This window comes from Opisthorchis viverrini (genome assembly GCF_000715545.1).
Source record: "Opisthorchis viverrini unplaced genomic scaffold opera_v5_122, whole genome shotgun sequence".
In the NCBI taxonomy this organism is placed as follows: domain Eukaryota; kingdom Metazoa; phylum Platyhelminthes; class Trematoda; order Opisthorchiida; family Opisthorchiidae; genus Opisthorchis; species Opisthorchis viverrini.
The window spans coordinates 904,865-925,559 of record NW_008751780.1 but is presented as its reverse complement, the minus strand read 5'-3'; the positions used below and the strand labels follow the sequence as shown (position 1 = coordinate 925,559).

Below are 20,695 nucleotides of genomic sequence, written 5' to 3'. Positions count from 1 at the left end.
TATATATATATATATTTATATATATATATATATATGGCGAATAATGACTTTATAGGTTGACAGAGTTGAGCTTTTACTTAAAGCCAACAATCTAAGAAATAAATGCGCAATGTTTACGTGCAATGCCGGAGAAAAACTACCTGAAGTGATAAAGCGAGAGAGAGAGTACAACAACCTACTTGGTCCGTGCACCAGTACCAAACGTTACTGATTGTCAAACCAAATATGACACCTGTCCAAGGAAGGTCCTGGTCATCCACAGAGCGAAACATATGCATTGCGTCAGGTGCCGGAATACCACATTCTCGGTATTTTCTATCTACCGGTGGAGGATATGGATTATCCAGCGCGTATGTTGAGTTCCAAACGACGCCTTCGCCACGAAGGAGACGAGTAGTATTTGGAACTGCCTCGAAGTATTTCTGAACCATTGAATCAAATCCACCAACGCGTATGAAGGCTGAAAGCATCCCAAAAAAGAAGGAAAAACGGATGATTGTCTTACTTTGGCTCGCACTTGCTTAGTGATTAAGGAGCAGGGCTCATGGTCCAAATCCAACCCAATCCTCTCGGTTGCTCCTGGAAACCCAGAACTATCCCAGCCGTCGTTCAAACTTCGGATAGCACGATAGCTGAGCAGCGCAGGGGCGTTACAGCTGAACGGCCATAATAGTAGATTTCACGTGGACTAGAACGATGAAACACAAACAACTGAATATCTCCTCATCCGGCTTTTGCTATTTACTTTCGCCCGTCCTTTCTCCCATAATTTACCATCTCTCATTATCCCATACTAGCTGAGGTTTCTAAGTTGCTCTGTTCAAAAACAAAAACAAAAAAACTAATGTTTCATTACCAGATACCAAACATCAGCGATCAACGCGGATAAAACTTGGGGACCACTAAAGGCCCCAACATGATGTGAACTTTGGTCACTTTTTAGGAAGAAGGATGTCCAATCGCAAGCAACGTAGTGAAGACGGCAGTAAGGATGGCGGTTTTATGGAAGTGTTTACAATAGACTTTTATGGGACTGTATCCAAACGAACAATTTCCTTAAATTTGTTTGTCTCCTCGATTCCAGTGTACCTGACAAGTCTGACTGATACATGGTTAGAGACCAATAATACTCACCAGAATTACACTTACTGTTCGGCAGTGAATCGCCAAATTTATCAGTTGTGATCCATGAAGTGATATCTTTTGAACAATGAGCATTTCAGATGGAACAACTATCTTCAGGGGACAGTGTCAAGTAACCACATGAATTGGGCGATCAGTATGAGAGCATTTTTGACGATAATTAAAATTACTATAGATGGAGACCAATCAGTATACCACTGTCTCATGTGAGAACAGTAAACCTGGTTTCAGAATTTATAGTGACTCACTAGAGAAGAGCACGGCCATGTAAAATGAGAACGATTTCCATCCACTGATTGTCAACCCTCAGGTTTGATATACACCACAAATATATTTTAAGGGAAATTTTTAGTTGCATGCTCGAAATAACTTGTTGTGGTCTTTGTTCGTGGGAGGATGAAAAACCGTAAACAAACTGGGCTCTAATAAAGAGTTACCTGCCAACCTACGACAATATTATATTTCCGAAGTGGTTATCTGCATATTTGTATCTGACACTTGATAGGCAGTGGAATCCCGAAAGACCATTATGGGTGTAATTTAATTACTTTAAACTGATTCCTTACAACCAAGCTATGCGAATAAGTAATCTGTTTTTTTATTGCCTTATCCAGAGTGGCAAACAAGGACTGACTTATCTTGATCATTCGTAGGATTTGCAAGAATATATTAGTAGTGCTCCTGCAGGCGATGTTCATGATAGAGTTCCGTGTGCCTGGTCTTCGTCTAGCTGCGGAAGCCTCAACCTATGTCAGAACGTCGATCGCAGGAGTGTTGCCTTAATCTGGACAATCCAGTTCTCCCTTCTCAAAGAGTTGTCTCGTCTCAGTATTCTTCCATACCTATGTGTCTGTTACTAAGTTTCGTAGCAAAATAGTTGTTGCAAAGAGGGAACCAACATGAAAAAACAACACTTCATGTCTCTTACCTCGTCTTTCCTAGCGCTGAGCACTTTTCCGAACAGTAACTCCTTATAATCAGTGAACAGGTTGCGGTAAGTAGCACAAAAATTAGAAAGAATGCATAAATGAATTTTTTAGTTATTCATTGGTACGACTAGTTTTGTGCACATCAGTTAACCATTGCTAGAAAACCAGACGAGCATGCCAATTAACATGTATGCTAGTAGTGCCACACGTTGCTTCGGCAAGCAAAAGATTCATATAGACATTTTAGGGCACTTCATCATTGTATAACCACTTATTGGAAAAAAATCTATCAGAAACGGATGCTGCCGATTGAAGTTATTTCTTGAAACTCCTCTTGTGCAACCCACATGCCTAAACCATAATGTCCTGACCTCCATCAATGTATCTACAAATGGATGTGCATTAAAAGGGTTTTCAGTTGGCAGCGCATTCTTCAAACAAGGAGAGTAGTTTCGAGCAGAAACGATGGCGTTTTGGTCGTCCATTTTCCAGGCTGAGCCACAGTTTATTAGGCAGAATTCTTCCGTGTTTGCTTAATTCAGAGCGATACGGAAATGAGGTGGTGATAGAACGGTTTGTTTGAATGACTACAAGTAATTGCAAACCTTCAGAATATGCTTTATTTGGCGGAATATTCTGCGACCGATACTGAGTGATTCTTATTGATTGAGACTGATAAGGAGACAACACAAGCTAACAGCGACTGTTCACTTTTGGTTTCTTTTCATTTTTATTGGGTATAGGATATCCAGGCAATTCCGTAGCTAAAGTTGAACCCGTTTTCCCTCCATTTTAATCCGTTATCCAGACTTTGGTCTTCCCAAACGAAACCTCTATTGTACTAGCACCACTGTCTTGATATCCGACATGTTTTGGCGGCTAATTTCGATTACGTCGATGACATCAATGACGGTTTTAGCTGTAGTCGTAGGAATAACCACATTAATGAAGAAAAAGTTAAAGACCAAACAGATTTCTAGGCCACACTCTAGCGCCGAAAACAGAAAGTAGCCCCGTGGTATCGTATTAGCTAATTTGATAAGCATTAAAGCAGAGAGAAAGCGAATAATCTATCCCTGTTTCATTCTCTGTTGGCTTCAAAACATTATTTTACAGACGTTCTAATGCTAAGCCTGGATTTCCCTAGCATATGGATTCAGCGTCTATCTTCCTATCCGTCTTTTGATACCGTGAGATTTGACTGTGTCTTGAAAATATGGTTAAACTAGCTGCAAGTGCATTATTTTGACTAGACTCAGAAAAATGGTTAATGTACGGGCAGTGAGAATCTGATCCAGTTCCACCTTCGGTTTCATGGAGAATGAACTGAGAACATCTGGCTTAAAATCATACGTTGGCAAGTTAGACGGGTGTTTCCAATGAAATTAAGAAGGCAAGAGACAATGAGCTCGTCAGCTGCGAAAAACGAACTTACAATTCATACATCTCACCTAACTTTCCTTTTGTCCTCTGAATTGACAGATCCAGCAGTAAAAAAATTGCGGGCCCATCGTAAAATCGCAAAAGATGCATACTAAATCATTGCAATCAAGATAGCGGCTAGCACTATGCAAGAAAGTATTCACCATTTTGCATAGGTCGACAAAGTTAGGTAGCCCTACATGGTGAGTTGCTGTTATTCAAACCTCGCAAAGTCTTCATTGGGTTCACGAAGAAATTTGTGCGCAACGTTTCGTGCCTAACTCGAACAAACGTGGAAATCGATCATGCCGATGTCTGATAAATACCAGAGCTGCTCCATGCTGAACAGCATAGTACCAGCCACGTCGACAACGCGGTCGATGAGAAAAGAATTCATATATTCATTGCCATTGCTTTGATTTGCAGTTAGTCTCAGCGAACGAACCAGGAGAGAAAACAATGACAGAATGCACCTTGAGCACACATAGTTGGTTCGGCGAAGAATTGAAGAAGACGCATATTTCAACGAAATTAAACTATATGGCCGGAGAATAGAATATAACTTCATTTATAGCTACAAGAAAAAACAATCTTTTGCTGCTTGCAATGTCTTCAGCAATCAGTCAAAAGAAGAAAGTAAGAAAGTCCATCTGTTTGGTGTCTAGGGATAAGGCCACAGGTAGATGTATGAATTTTTGCTGTCCTGGCTGCTAAAGATATCTGCAAAACCAGATAAAAGTGGGAAAAAGTCTAAAAGATCTTGTTGACCCAGATGGAATGTTTTTATACCTTGAAAATTTGGCTTACAACGGTTGGAGTTGGTTTTGAACTGCTGGGTCTTCATGCAATCTACGACATCAGGCAAGCAAAAAGCATCTGGGCGACAGTGTGCCCGGAACTTTTATGCTAATCGTTCTTTAATGGCTGCAGCGAAACCATATATTCCAGCTTATCCTTCTCCAACAGGACACCATCGCAAGTTAAACTGGGTGTCACTTTTGTTCACGTGTTCTATGTATGGTTTACCACGGTCAATTATTTGCGTTTTCGAAGATTTTCAGACCTCCCCTTTTGATAAGGTTCCTTGAGACCAAATAATTTCAAGCAATATAGATAGCAAATAACCAACTAGGATGTTATTCACGCATCAGGGTATCACGGTTTGAACTCACCTACAACCATCAAATAGAATGCTCCACACATCATCAAGATGGTCTGAATAAAGTCTGTCCATATCACCGCAGTCAGTCCACCTGGAAGCAAACAAGACTGAATCGAACTGTGATGAATACTGAATGGCGCTGTCAATTACGGATTCAAACTAAGCTAAACGACACCAAAGGACCCGTCAAAATACATCGTTTGCCATTGGTTAGACCAGTTGTTCCACTGGGAATGGTCGTATCAGTGTCAGACTCTGCTGGCAATTTGCTTTTTGGTTTTTGGTTCTACTGGTGTCTATTCCAGCCTTCATTCGCTCAAAGAACGTGGGAAGATTTCCCAACATTTGAATGGAATCAAGAAGGTCAACGGATAAGCAAACTAGCCAGTTACTTTGAGCACCCTGAAGGACCGTAGTAATTGGTGATTTAGTTTGCATGCAGAAAAAGACTCCTACTGTGTGGTTACATGCTTATCTCAATTAACTTGCCAAGCCTGTTCTTCATTAGCCCTATTCAAAACACTACTGCTCAAGTGGTAAACGTACCGTCAGCATACCAGCTCTATATGAAACTTCGTCAGGCATTATAGAGTTCAGTTAAAAACTACCTACGGTGGTCCTTCAAAAGAGCGTTCCTACATACATATGGCTTATTGAGCTGTATCTGATAAAGGATACATTCTGAGCATCCTGGTGCTGAACGTTCGCCCCTTAGATATAAGTCGTTGCTAAACAAAACGAAAATGAGTTCTAATGTGGTTTGGTTAGACCCGTTTGACATTTAAAAACTGCTTGCCTACGCGGGAACACAGATACGGTGGCGGAAGATTATTCAGCAGCCTGGCTAACACCTTAAAGCCGGTACTTACCATAAACACTAAAAATGAATGAATGGTTGTCAGAGCTAAGCAGTTCGATTGTAAACAGACTGCACCGATCCTCAAACAACTCTGACCATCATTACAACCGGTCTACCACTATCCTGTTCGACTGCAAATGAGAATATGTTGCTAAATCTACGCTTTATACGGTTGTTTAAACTATTATTCAATTGATGACTTACCCAAAATGGTGAATAGTCCGGAAATTACCAGAAGAATAATAATTGCCAAGTAGAGATTGATTTTTACGGCTTGATCAATGAATATTGCGCCAGCATATAAATCCGCCTGTAATACAATAGTAAAGAAAGTGTCGCCGCATGACAAACGATAAGTGAAACATAGTCATACTTTACATATGTTCTAAAGGGCAGCTTAACCACAAGTCGTCTAGTGTGGATCGGACAAATGTCTTCCATCTTAGGTTCGCAGTTCAATAATCCCTCCATCTCTGTACTGATGTCTGTTCTTTATCATTTGCTTTATAGGTCATATACTTGTTTTTCCTAGTAACACAATTCATCTGGTTTCCATGTCACCGAACTACAGCCTCTGGTTTGAATCCTTTCGTCGAGCTTGGCGCAAGGCCGCCAAACTTTCAAGGCTAAAATCATCATTATTAATAGGACGAATGCATGGTGACAGACCCTGATGGACTTTCAAAACCTTTGTGCCACAGTGAAAATTGGTCTTCTAAAACACCTACAACGACATATCTTCCGGTGACACTCTTTGCCAATAAAGTGATGCTGATAAGTTTCCTACGGAAAAAAACATGTGAAAGCCACTGCTGTCCGATAGCACTTCTTTTGACAACTGAACATAGAAATCCAAGGAAAAATCGACAGATATGTGACTTTCACAACTTTGCAAAGGAAAGAAAACTGCCAGTATTTGTGGCCTAAATATGGTGACAAACACCGCACACTGCCAGCACTCAGAAACTAGGCAGCGTAATTGACGGATTTCTGCGTTTGAAAACCGCCTCAAACGTCAAGCTACAATCGGAGCAAAATTCAAGTCTGAGGACCTTAATTTTTGTTGTGAATTAATCAGAATACTCGCTTCAGTGTCAACAAAGAATTGGTAAAATAGGTTGTGCGAACACAGATAAATTACCATAAAGCACAAATTTTTGGTGGGTAGATAAAATAAATTCTTTCAGTTAAACCTACTCACTCGAATTCACAAATAGAACCGCTAAATTGCCAAGTTGTGGTAATCATTGGATATTATCTTAAGAAATCGCTTCAAACAGTTCGACTAGTGCAGCCTAACCATTCATGATACGCTCGACACTGAAGAAGACATATGAACGTCCATCTTTATTCCTTGTGTATTATCTTCCATCACATCCAACAGCAACCAAATCTTGGCTGGTATCGTATTATTGTTTACTTTTCTAGCCAGATTTGCGAACCGATACAAGCTCTGGCTTCATCCGTGTGCCCAAATTACGAGCACTGAAGGTATGACGAACTGAAAGCACCTTCACAATTTCATCTGGTAAAAACCGCCCTTATAGTTGACCTCTTTTGGTTGAACTAGTGTAGTCCTAAAAAAATGGAGCCCATACTAGACAGTGGTGCACATACTCAGAAGATACCACTAGTATTACTATAACGTACTATAAAGTCGCAAAATTCTTTGTGGATGGATATTTTTGGCATTTCGCTGTAGCTCCCATAGTCACCACGACGTCTGCAACTGTCTAAAGAATAGGCCTTACAATAGGAAAGGGTCATTTGACGTAGTAGCTTGTCAATTAGAGAGCAGATTTAAATGTTGGGAGAACAAAACTAACGTTACATTCGGTCAGTTTCGGTAGTTACTTGGGGGCTTGCATCATGGAGGTGCAACATTTTGCGGCATCATCAGAGAACGCTCTTTATTTCATCCCTTTTGTTTATTGATTGACCAGCCCATGGCATGGATTTGATGCACATCATAAACGTCTAACGAGTTATATTTAAGTAGATTACAGTGAGACAACTATGCGATAACATTCCAGTCTTCCACACGACTGAGCAACCAAGAAGTAAAACCAGGGGAAATGATAAATGTATAGAAATTTTCAGCAGACATGTTAAAAGAACTTCACAGTAAAATGATTCAGTGATCTGAAATGGAAGTTATTTCTGCAAAGTGAAGTGGTTACGTACCGGAGCGCTTTGTCCATGCTAGGGTTTTGATAATCTCAAAACATTTCGCTTTCGGTTTTCACAGATATTTGCACCCATTCTCAACTTTCATGCTTATTTAATCTATCAGGCCAAGCTGTACTTTATCTCGGTTTAAAGAGTTCAACAAACGTGGGCTTGGTACGGAAAGATCTGTTATACAGTTATCTTCCTCGAAGCGTTCATATAATGAAATCAAAATCGGAAGCATTCAAGAGACTTGTGAATTTTACGTTGCTTTTCTTTGGTTTGAATGGTGAGTTTTTGTAAAGCTCGTGGATCATGACGTGCGCTCAGTTTAAAATGTCGCTGGTCAGATATCAGCTACGTCAACAGGAAGTAAGTCAATCGGACCATTCACAAAAGACCCTTGGAAATGGTCAAATGAGAATGAGGCTACACATAAAACTCAGTCTAAAAATACACTTCAGTCTTGCTAACACGAACTATGGGTATTTTTGGGTTCAGTGCCACTCTGGAACTCAATCCAAATGTCCCTAATCTGTGTTCCCAATAGAGTCAATGTAGTTAGGGGACTGAGTCGCGCTAAAGCTTCTGTAATTTTAAATGCCTTTAATGTTTTATAGAAATTACGGAAACCTGTCTTAACATAGGGCAAGTTAGTTGCTTTCTGAAAATACTTCGATGACAACAGACCATGTCCATCAACAAAATCACAGAAATCACGTATTTCCCACCTTATCACAAATAAATACAGGCGAGTGGTAATGGCTGCTTTAAGAAACGAAACTAAAAATATTCAACGGTGGGCTATGGACACTGACGTGGTGCTTAGCATCTTATATTAGCGAGTTTTCAGGGGCGCCCGCAAACATACCACCTAAGACTGATGGAAAATTTATTAAACTGGATCAGGCTTACTGGCAGGGTGTATGCGAGAAGGTTACGTGACGATGAAGAAACCGCGTTGTGCTACAAACTCCTCCTGAACATGACCTTGAGGCTTGACTGGGCGATTATAGTGGATAAAAATTATCCAAGGGCTGTGTCGCTATAATTTCTAGTCTAATCATAAGAAGTCACTCCCACTTTTGGTCACAGGTAAGTGTGAACCTCCAAGAGGCCCTCGGTTTCTTCTGAGCAAACCAACCTTCATTCTGGTGAATAAGATAAAGAAATTTGAAACAAGACTGATAGGCAAAAAGCCATCTAGATACATCTGGGCGATAAATTATTGACGCACTTGCTTGTTAGCGTAATATTTGTGTTGCTTGAATGTACAGGTCAGTTTTTCTCACCATCGTTATCAATCATAAAAAACAATAAAGCAAGCATCACCACTCACATATTCGCAACCAATAAACCCACCTAAGCTACCGATATTTTGAAATATTAATAATGGCATTTCAGTATACAGAAGACGCATTCTGGCAAACTGGTAAAACCAGAAAGAAGATGGGTTTATTGTTAGCTCCCCAGAGCGTTCACATATGCTTAAGCATGCGTATATCCAGTCATCATCATCATCATCATCATCATCATCATCATCGACAGCATGACACGTGTTTAGCACCGATGCTTCGCTGCCGTACAGCCATGATTCATTTGAAAGCCTTATTGTAAAGAAAAGAGTAAAGGTGCTAGTTTGGTACTAGCTTACCACAATCAACCTCCAGACAACCCAATTAAAACATCTGAAAAAAAGCAAAGAGAAAAACTCGTCCTTAGTTTGGTTCACATTTTTTGAAGTCGCAAGTTAGTAGAGTCACTCAAAATTAATCGCAACGTATTGAGCCAAATCAAAAATTCTCGTTTGTAGTCTTTCAAAAAAACCATTCCATCACCATCTCGTTTCTTCGCCTCTCTAAATTAAGCAAAAATATCAGAGTACTGTGGCTCAGCACGAACATTCCATAACGTTGAGTTTGGTGCTCTAAAATATACTTCTCGGGAGTGTGCAGCGTAATTAGAGACCCTTCCAGTGCGAATCCATATGAAGCTTCGTTAATGGCAGTCAGCATATTATGGTTTTGGAATGTGGGTTGCACAAGAAGAGTTTTAAAAACCGTTTCAATTATGAGCATCATTTCTGACCGGTCTTTTCAAAATAAACAAGTGAGATAATAAAATACTTGAAAAAATGCAGACGAAGGCTAATCGGCGAAGCAACCCGTAGCACCAACAATATACACGACTGGCTCGCATTCAATCAAATTTTTGAAAGTCAGACCAAAAATCGAAAACCCCGAGTTTCCGTCAACCTTATGTTCATTTAAATTCTGTAGGAATATACAACGTACTCACATGTTCACGTCAATAGAGCCTGTGTGCATCTGCTGGTGAGTAGATTGGTCACTGGAAGACCTTCTACGTGGTCGCATATGGGAGTATCACGTTCACTTCTCTCCAAAAAGGTGCGCGTAAGGCGCTCAACACCTGGCACACACACATAAAGTTGGGTTGCGCGTTAGTGAGCGGATTCCAATGGATATCTAGTCACAACCTTACTTCTCATGTCGCCGAAGAGATTTTGCAATCTCTTCAGGACAGACAATATCATTTTTTTAAAGAATATATATATATATATATATACCGCGCAAATTCTGTGGCAGTTGACTTCCCTCTTCATCTTTAAGGTGCCTTTCCGGTTTATACAAATACGGAGGAAGAATGTGGCAAACCCAAACATCCAAGTGCATATACTTGAAGTTACTTCCAGCACGATTGGAAACTCGTTGCCATTGTCGAACGACAAGTAAACGGGAGTAATTATTGTCTCAGTAATTCAGTTGCGTTGATTAAAAGTTTGACAAAATGTGTATGGCCTAAGAATGGTCTAAGAATACTGAGGAGAAATTGACCTGAACGATGGTGATACTCGGTGATTGCACTGTAATGGTAATGACGATATACGCAAAGCAGGAGTAAAGAGTAAGCGAGAGAGGAGCATGAGTTTGACGACAACAAGAAAAACTGTAAGTAAACGGCACTGAGAAGCAAGATGACGATGATTTCAACGTTGGTTGATTTGTGGCCATTCTACTGACTCCTGTGAGAACAATAAGCGAACAGAAAAAAGTGTTTGAACAAAAGACGATTATAGCATTTTGTTAACACTTCTTTATGTGGTACTATCCAGCTTCAAAAAAAGCAGTGCGCACCTCAAAAAGTAGACGCAAGATGTTCGATCATCTTTGTTACCATGGTAACCCTGTGGCAGATCATCCATGCCGTTTTGTACAAAATCAATACTACATTTTGCATGGTGGTGGTACCAATAAATGCGCAAATATACGAGAATTTCGGATCCATTTGTACGATTGAACTGTTCTGTATCTGGTAGTAACCCTGGGAGTGTACGTCTTGAATTGGTTCGTCACCGTTCACTTCAGTCATGTAGGCAGCAACTTTAATATCGAGCCTATGTTTTCCCCTGTTGCTTTAGCATAACTTAGATATCCTACCAATGAAACTCCTGAGTTCATAGGTCAATTTCCCGCTATCAGGTCTGGCGAGGAATAGCAGGATCTTGACATGCATCTTTTAGCTGCAGTTGTATAGTTTTAATAATACATAGTAATTAATATAGAGGAACGTTATTTCATATGTTGAACTCTGTCGAATGTAAATCGGATCAACACTCCGTAAATTAGCCCGAAATATTGCAACGCAGTGGTTCCGTTTATTAGTTCCGTTCAATTTTCAGTTCACTTTTGCCTAAAAACATCTCACAGGGTCAGATGGCACCACCTACAAAAGGGTGCTAAATGCCGCCTGCTAGCTTGAGTTCATTCTCAGATTGATAGGTTAGCAAAACAGAATAAGATGGCAATAGACTGACTCCATAGGATAAGGTGTTTTCATGGCCTTAAAATACTGTATTGAACCAGTTGACGACCGCCTTATTTAAACCCCTCAGATCAGACTTTCTGATTAGACTTTCTGAACGAGTCTTGGCTGCAAAACCATTCTGACGTTTAGCGATATACTATTAAGCGAGGATCCAGTGGCCCAACAAGAAATATCAAATCGGGACTTAAATGTTCCTCTTGGTTGGCTAGATGTGTGCTTTTTTCAGCTCTCAGATGATTTAGCCGGGCGCTAGTGGAACTCTTGACCCACAGCTCAATGGACAGTGAAAAGTGAACGCAAGAAGTACAAAGATTAACTCAGACGCAGCTGACCTCCAGTTTTAGGTTATTGGCTTAGCCGCTGACTATCAATTACTCTAAAATAACGTTGGTATTCTTACAGTAGCCTTTTGAAAGTAAGTTGCAATTCACATAAGTTCAATTTTAAGCCATGTGCTTTGCAGCAATAAGTTCATCACTCATAATGTCTATCGAATAGACGCCACCTCACAAGTGTATGTGGACAGCACAAGTGTTTTGTCGTAGTTCTACAGTGCATGTGACGAATTCTGGCACCCATTTAGCAGGTCCTTGTCCAAATCAAGAGACGTTTGCTCTGAGGAGACAGTCACCTCTGAAACCAGTTACTTGCTATGAAATAAAGTGATATTTCTGTTTCTTGCGCCGATTTATTACTAGGGATTTGAAACGTAGTAGCTAGGATTATCTTTATTCTCTCATCTTTATAAGGGTCGAGGCAGACAATGAAACTCCAAAACATTGTGTAAAAAGTTGGTCGATTGAGACACACGGTGTTTTCTCTGTTTGCAAGTAACCAATGCATATAAGTGACCTTTTTGATTGAGTGTTCAGCGTGTGCTTTCCAATTGGGGGTCATTTTAATCTGGCTGGGGATGACTTTCTACAGCTCAACATGCCTACTTGTTTTATTTATCAAGGTATACGTTGCAACAAATTTAAACCATAATGCTCAGTCTATACAAAACATGCTATCCATAAGTTTGCTGAAAATCTTCAGTGTTTCGTCTGTTTCAATCATTAAAAAAAAGATTACGTAAATAGAGCATCAAGTTTTGTGTTGCTTCTTCCAGCCTTCCTCCCTTTCGAAGAAGCCAAGCGCGCACTTTAGGAGTAATTTGACTGCCTGCCGTTTGATGCATCTATTAGTACATGTTGGTGTAAGAAACTATAGATCAACCGTTTCTGTCATGCGGAAAGCCTAAATGATTGCTGTCTTTGCCCAAGAATCTGCGTGCATATGAGTAGGTTTATTACACCTTGGTAAAGCCTGTACCTGCTATTGATTGGCACATACGCATTTGACAATAAAGCAGTCATTCTTAATTGTTTGACTAAAAATGACCAATATGTTTAATGAGTGTGCGCAGTGATCTCAAAAATACCTTTTTCAGGTTACTTAAAAATGCATGTTTTAGGTAATTGGGTGTCGCATCTATGACTACTAGTTTCAAATATTTCCAAAAACACTCTTGGATAAGTCAGGAAAGGCTTTTAAAATTTAGCACTATTTCGTTAAACGGCCTCAACTTATGTAGCTGTCAGTGATTGAAATCTGGCCAAAAAGCAATAGTAATAAAACATGTTCATAGCACAGTTTACAAGCCACGTTTTAAGGATATGCCACCAACCAACCACACCTGAGTGCGGTAGATAGCAGGTTACTTTACCTAAGCAGAGATGCCAATTCCATGATCTTTTTAACGCACGGATGTGCCAATGTCTCAAACAATCAGGGGTTTTATTCGAGATTTAGCTCAGAGTAAAAGGCCCAAAGTGTGTTTTGTGAAACGCAGTATGCAAATTCTGTTTATACTTAGTAGCCACCTTGAAACTTTAGGATCCTCTTTTTTCAAAACTTCAATTTTAATTTCAAATTAGGAACATGTTTGAACACTTCACACCAAAATTAAAGGAATTGTCCCTTAGAGTGACAGTGATACGTCTTCGTGTCTTGTTATTGACTGGAACGCATTATAACTTTGCTAGCATAATGAACGCCCTTTTAGGTTTCGAATTTGTCTGCTGAAGTTGAGAATATCACTTCAGACATTTATGAAAAATTAGAGGCTGGTTTGCAATACATGTAACGTTGTGACCACCATGTTAGCAATTAGCCTATAAAGTCTTGTCATTCGATGAAACAAAAGTTTACTATTCAACAAGTATAAAATTCTGTAAGTGTCATAATGCTGCATACGTTGTTCAGCCTTTGGTTGATTTGTTTGGCGGATACAACTGAATGGCTCATTAGTGAATTATGTCGCTACTTTGCCTAAAAGAAAACAGAATGTGTTTAAACAGAGCCCTGATTTAATTGAGAGAAAATAGCGAAATAAGAACAGTATTCATTAAAAAACATAAAGATCATCAGGATATTTTGCTTACGAGCTAAGCAGGTGAGTTGTTTTTTTGTACAAAAACGTGAACAACGCTAACGTATTTTAAATTATGTCACGTTTGGCCTAAATACGTTTGTTAATAGGAAGGCTAATTTGACTGTGTGGAAAACTTTTATGCTGACATTTTGAAAAACTCAATATATTCTAATGGATTTCAGGTATTTTTGCGTTTCTCCAACCAATAAAAAAAGCGACATCTACCTCATCCACTAATATGTAATTGCTCAGAAGGTCTTGTGGTAGAAGTACCATACTACTGGCCACGTCTTTTGTGATATACACTTGTTAGTTGGCTAATTTTCTCTTGTTTGGTCAAAGTTGGTGTTTTTCTGCTTAATAAGATATACCGTTTTATAGTAAATCCCAGACCTTAGACAGTAATTTTTTGCTATCATTGCACTCGAATATACAAATAACCGAAGTTTCCACCATAATAAACTTTCTGCGTGTATCAACCTCAGATATTTCGGTAAGGATGCCCAAATTTCAGTGTTTATGAAACCTTATTTCATGCAAATCAGTGAAACTTTTTGACCGGGTATGCTGGCGTAAGCTTTTAGTCTGGGGTCTGAAAATTTTTTCCGCATCTACATTTAATCCTTGTTTCGTCAAAGTGGCAAAGATAGACATTTCACACTATTCCATAAACCGTTCAAAGCGATGTGTAAGTAATCGCGACGTGCAACTCGGTTGGAAATCTTACCCGTTTTATATCAGTAATGCTGACTATTAAGTTCTGATGTGTCTAGAATAAGTGTGCTCAGTTTGCACAATGACGTTCGTGAAACGGTGGGAGTAGCTTCATTTATGGATTTGTGCAGCTTACAAGCTCGTCCGTTAATTTGGCTTGAAATTTCCGCTTCTAATTTCAATTCATTTCTCCTACATTTTTGAAAGTGTTATGCGCTTTTAAATTCAAACTGGTTTTTCCGCGTATTTTTAATATAAGTGTCACGGTTGAATTAGTCTCCATCAACAAAAATTCACCAAAATAGCCCCAGGGCAACAAAGTTGCATCAATTTGGTTAGTGTTGCCTAGCATGATCGGAAAACTAAATTTTATAAAACTCTAAGAAACAACTAGGGACTAATTTAATTTTGCTTTTCGTTGGTTCAGAATAGAGCTCTGCAACCGTTTTTCCGCAAAAAAGTCAGGTCAAAAGTATTATTTGTGGTTTTCAACTATCCACACAATTTTGATACCAGTAAAACATCACGGAACATAATTTATTCTATATAACGTAGCTTCAGTTAATGACATACAGTTATTATCATTTGATAGTTTTAGTGCTGAGTTAATCTCCTCGTTAGTATAAGCGTCTATGTAAACGGAACCTGACAAGTTTCGTCAGCAGACGCCTGTTCCTACTTTAAGTAATTAGGATAAAAACGTGCACTTGAATAAAACTAATACTGGGTTTAACTTGAATTCAAGTTAAGGATGCAGATTTGAGCATGCCTCAAAATCACACCTTGCTCTGTCTTGCAATAAGGCCTTCAAAAGTGACACAGTCGTACGTGATAGTGACAAATAGTAGCGAGTAACTTGTCATTATGGCCATCAGGGCTGTCAACAGTTTTACTCTTCTTCATAACCGCCACTTCTCAACCCAACATTTGTTCACACTGGAAGGTCACTTACTTATGTCCCGGGGAGTGACTGAAAATTCCTTGATTTCATGACTAAAGAGCTTGCTACCTGCCGGAGAGTGACTGATTTCATGACTAAAGAGCTTGCTACCTGCTTACTTGTCCTCCTTCTGTGCAACGTATTTACCGTTTTCAGTGGTTTGCTGGTTGTGTTTAAGTAAATCTGGCCTTGAATTTATTCTTTTTGCTGGTCGAGTGACCTGTTGTGTTTTGTTCACCGGAATTATAGCAATGCAGAAAATCCCATTATTCTGTTTTCTACCCGGCACCAATAAACTCCACAGCACGATATGACAACTTAATGGTGTCAGCTGTTCCCGTGCTTTTATTTGCCGTTCAGTTTGTCTGACCGAGTGGGAGGGTGTTGACACCTCTAATATTTGCGGTAAGGTTGCTTTTCCCTCTCACTCCTGTTCCATTTTTCTTCATATTCTAAACCTTTGTTTAAATCATTAAACATAATTGGATAGCAGTGTGACACCTTCGTTATTCCTTGGCTTTATTGGCAATGACAATTATGATGAAAACGAATCCACTACCCGTCGGTACTTTTAGTACGCTTAGTGCTAATAACAACGACCATTCTACCACCCTAATAAGCTATTGACTTGAAACGTTCAGCTTGGAACGTTAACCTTGTGCTCTACAAGTAAATCTGAGCACAATTTCTTTCCAAAACTAAGAGCCGTTATTGATAACTCACAAGTTGACGAAACCTGGAATTGTACATTGGCGGATGAAGTGCCTTGCCTCCCACATTAATTCTCGTCTATCCTATACCCAGTTTGAATGATGGGATCATTCTACCCAGCAATAGGCTGCTGCCACTGCTGAAATCGTTGCTGTTCATTGGTGTTCAGGTGCGTGATTTTAAGTTTTTTATGCGTTTTTACCCTTAGTGATTTTCATATTCAATCATTTGATAGCTCATGTCTTCATGTTGCGTGACTAGTCTTTGAGGATTGATTCCAACAAAATTTGTGCTTAGCGGCGTTTGATCCTTTCATAAACACAAGCACCAACAAAACAATGCATTTTAAGTGCACTGTGTGCTTTGTTATCGACGGCGCTTACTGTGCTTTTATAAATGCAAGCTTCGGTCTACCGCTTGGTTGCCTGTCAGTCAACTATTCAACTGTTAGATTATTTATAGGCTCCAGTCGCCGCTGTAGACACTCCTATACTGCCTCTTCCCAACATTATCATAGATGATGATACTACCAAGAATGTTATTCGATTGAGATTACTGCCAAATAAAACTCATCAACTTAGAGAAAATATGTAACATGTCGCTCTGATTACAAAGTAACTGAGACACCCGCGTGTATACAATTGCAATTCAAACCATCAATAATTCTTTTTATCTTGTGCCTTGCTTACTTTAAGAAATTTTCTTTTATTCTACGTGTGCTTTTGTGGTTTCTAAATTGTTTTACATCTTAGTGAGTGATGATGTCCAGAAGCAAAATACACAGTCAGGCATGCTATTGTAATGAAAACTGCCAATAAAAGTTTTGACCAAATAAAGTAAACCAAAATCTGGCGCAACTTCTTTGACCGCAATTTTGAGTTGCTCCATAAACCTTCGCCTCATTTGCTTAAATTTGATTCCTTGATAGGTGAGACTTCGTGTAAATTCAACCGTTTGATCGCCTTAAATTATTCAATAAAAAGGCACTACTTTTAGGGTAGCTTTTATTACCGTAATGCGTTTATTTTTATTCTGCCTGATTTGTTTACCCCCACGTACACCATACTCCTTAAACCATACTTAACAAAATAAGTCGCGAGTACTTAAATACTTTCATGGAGGTAGTCCTAAAATATTTATTTATTAGGAGCTTTTGAGGGAACTGGATATTTTTCATTAGCCGTTCAAACAAATTGAGATAAAAAGTGTAATTCTTTGAGAAAGATGGACGCGTTCTTGCTCTTGTTTATTTATTTTCATAGAAATTTCTTTTAGACCCCTTCTTTTTAATTATTCAGTATACGTCTTCTCCTCAAAGACAGGTCGTTACCAGCTTTCAAGGAGCATGAATGCACTATACCACTCTGGTTGCTTGCTCGTTGACCCAGGTCATCTTGCAGTTTTATTAAGTTTTTTCGCGCATAGTTGAACGACTTAATAAAATATAAACTTTCTGTTTATTTAGGACTAAACGTCTTGGATGAATATGTGAGGATCTCATTCTTCACAAATGAGGTCGACGCCAGGTAGAAAGGCATGACATCTTTTATACCAAAAAGTTTTGCCGAAGTACGTAACAAGAAAACTGTCTGATTCTAGACCTATGTTGACAAACTGCAAATTTTATGAAAGTTTTTTATCAATGTGTATTAATATAGGGTGATAGTAAGCCAAATTTTAAGGAGGAGGCCAATGTACCAGAAAACAAAATTTGTTGCAAGTGTTAGAGCTTTCACGTTGTCCGGTCTTTAACTGTTAACGTCTTTTTTTAAACTTACAAATCCTTTCTCTGCCTCCCTGATAAGTTTCCATAAATTTGCAATTAGATCCAAATACGTGCCCATTCTTAAGAAGATGACAGAATTTCCACAACTAAACAGCCATTATTTGTGGCTTTGGTAAAAGCAGATTTTGGTATTGGTAATGGTATTGGTATGGAAATGGTATTGGCAATGTTCACTGCTGTAGATGGAGTGATAGCAATCCTACAGAAGACTGTGTTTTGTGAGAAGACGCTTAATCATATTCGGTGCTCACAGTGTGCTGATGTTTAGTCATGCTCCTATCAATTTCACTGGAAGGCCTCAAGCCAACACGTTGTAGCGGCAGAAGATCTACAAACAGTGTCATGCATCGTAACACGTCACACTCGGAGCCTATATAAGAAAATGCTTGACTTTCTGCACAGTCATTGTCTCCCTCTCTGTTTGTTTCAATTAAGGACATGCGGGAACCTTGTACATCTTGATCTTTGTCTTCAAAAAGTGTATCGGCAAAACCGAACGCCTTCAATTTTTGACAAAACACAGGTAAAATTCTGGCAAAGTTTCGCCGTAACAGACAAGAAAATGTGACATTAGATCACGCGATGCGCTCAATTTTGGAGGGCTTTGATTCCAACTCCTGGGACACCTGCAGGAATCAGCTCTCTATTCAGTGTTTATAGTGTACAAAAGCGCTTTTTCATGCTCAATTGTGAAACTTTGCGTGCAAATATCGTGTACGAGCAAAAGTTGACCGTTATATTAATACACTCAAAATTTCTATTAACTATTTATGAAAAAACATTAGAAGTTTTAAGGAGAATGTTGGGTTGTGAAGAAGCTTCTGCTGTTCTTGCTTAAAAATTAAAAGTGCTCTGCTGCACATATCACTCGGTGTCTCAAAGGCTTGTCCTGTTTCATTTGTTTGATGACGCCACTGGCACCATTCATTTGCATTTGCTTTATTGTCGCTGCTGTGTCAACTCTTCCACGGGAAAGACCAAGATTAACTTTTGTACAACCAACGCTTTGCTTGTAGATCTAGCCACATTTAACAGTTAGCCTGATATCTATCAGCATTTTCGTCTTATGAACCGAATTGTGGCTTGTTCACCAGTTGCACTCTGGCCTCATTGTCGATTTGGTGACCGTAAACATTTCGACTTTGCGGTGATTCGGGAATTTACAAATAGCATTTTTCAATACATCCTTGTTGTAACCTGCGCGCAAGAGACCGAAACCAACAAACCCTGATATATCTGGCTTAAACGCGAATTTTAACTGGAGTAAACTGCCCTCCAATGTGAAACTGCAGAATGCCCTTCTAGTTTGTATTGGGCTGTAGTGGAAATTAATTTGCACAGATCTCCAGAACCCTATATATTTTATTGTTGGTCACATTTTGTATACATTATTACTATTTTGCATGTCCCCATTAGATATTCTTATTTCTTGTATGGAATTCATTTACTCATTTAGAGTGTGATTCTCATACTGGAACATTATAATTTCTCATACGCTCAGTCAAAATCAGTACTCTCACTCACCGAAATTTTCGTAAACACGTACAGAAAAAGAGCCATGAATGCAAGATAAAACTGCAGTCCGGTTCCCCCGAAGCGTCTCTTCAGATACTCCGGCATTGTATAAACCTATGAACAAGTTCAATATGAATGAGTTTGAATTCACGTGAACTTACTCCAGATATTGTATACACTGGTACAAAGACCCATCCGAGGATAACAAGCGTAAATATTGCCTGCACATTTTGTTAGTCTAGTCTCTTCATCTTACACTTATCTCGAAGACGGCTATCGCTATTCCCGAAGCTGCACCAGCACCTGCAAGTCCAATGAAATGTCCGGATCCTATGTTACTGGCAAACAGCGATGAGCCGACCTAGTTGTTTTTTACCATTCATGATCTAAGTGAAACTAACCAAGACCCAGTTCATTGAGCGACCCGCTAAAAAGTATCCACCAACACTTCCTCGATTCCAGCAAGAAGCCTATATGAACCAAATTTTATGTTTACCCGAATGTATGCCAACCCATATTCCAACTCCTATTATACCAACGAAATATCCACATATCACTCCTATGTCAGCAGCATCCAACTGCCCAATCAAGTGACCCATGACAAGCAATAACAGATAACCGATTCATTTTACCGCGATTATATACAGGTGTCATTTGAATGCTGTGGCACACTATAACATAGGACTCTTTCTTCAGTTCAAGATCCAATGGAAGCCAGACTGTCTGAGAATTCACGTTCACATCAACCTCATTCGCAATATCGGCCTTCTATTCCTCTTTAATTAATCTGTCGAACATAAACCGAAGGGTGACACTCCGGATTTATTATCAGAGCTCATCCGCGGTGCATATGCCTGGCCTCGTACGCGGGTTGAAATCCAAATATCTTACATTCAGGTTGGGCTTGTTATCAAAGCGCGCTGTTTGCGTCTGAGTCCTGAGGTCCTGACAGGATAAAAGTTTCACATCCGAGCAGTCAGATTAGTGTGCTCGACATCTCGAACGACGACTCAGTACCTGCCAGGTTATCACGATCCTTTGTCTCGCCTGTCAGGACTTATCAGTCGGGTACCGCCATTGACA

At 39.5% G+C, this 20,695-nt stretch overlaps 1 protein-coding gene across 1 annotated transcript in view; it reads right to left on the bottom strand.

The window, feature by feature from the left end:
• Window positions 1–20,082, bottom strand: part of T265_06152 (hypothetical protein) — a gene marked incomplete at both ends in the record, with an annotated part of 46,789 nt that extends 26,707 nt beyond the window's left edge. The window contains 6 exons of the mRNA XM_009171345.1: window positions 180–460; window positions 4,667–4,747; window positions 5,720–5,825; window positions 19,622–19,726; window positions 19,869–19,973; window positions 20,014–20,082. Of these exons, the coding sequence (XP_009169609.1) occupies window positions 180–460; window positions 4,667–4,747; window positions 5,720–5,825; window positions 19,622–19,726; window positions 19,869–19,973; window positions 20,014–20,028 (693 nt within the window). The remainder of the gene's footprint in view (window positions 1–179; window positions 461–4,666; window positions 4,748–5,719; window positions 5,826–19,621; window positions 19,727–19,868; window positions 19,974–20,013) is intronic.
• Between the last annotated feature and the right edge of the window lie 613 nt (window positions 20,083–20,695).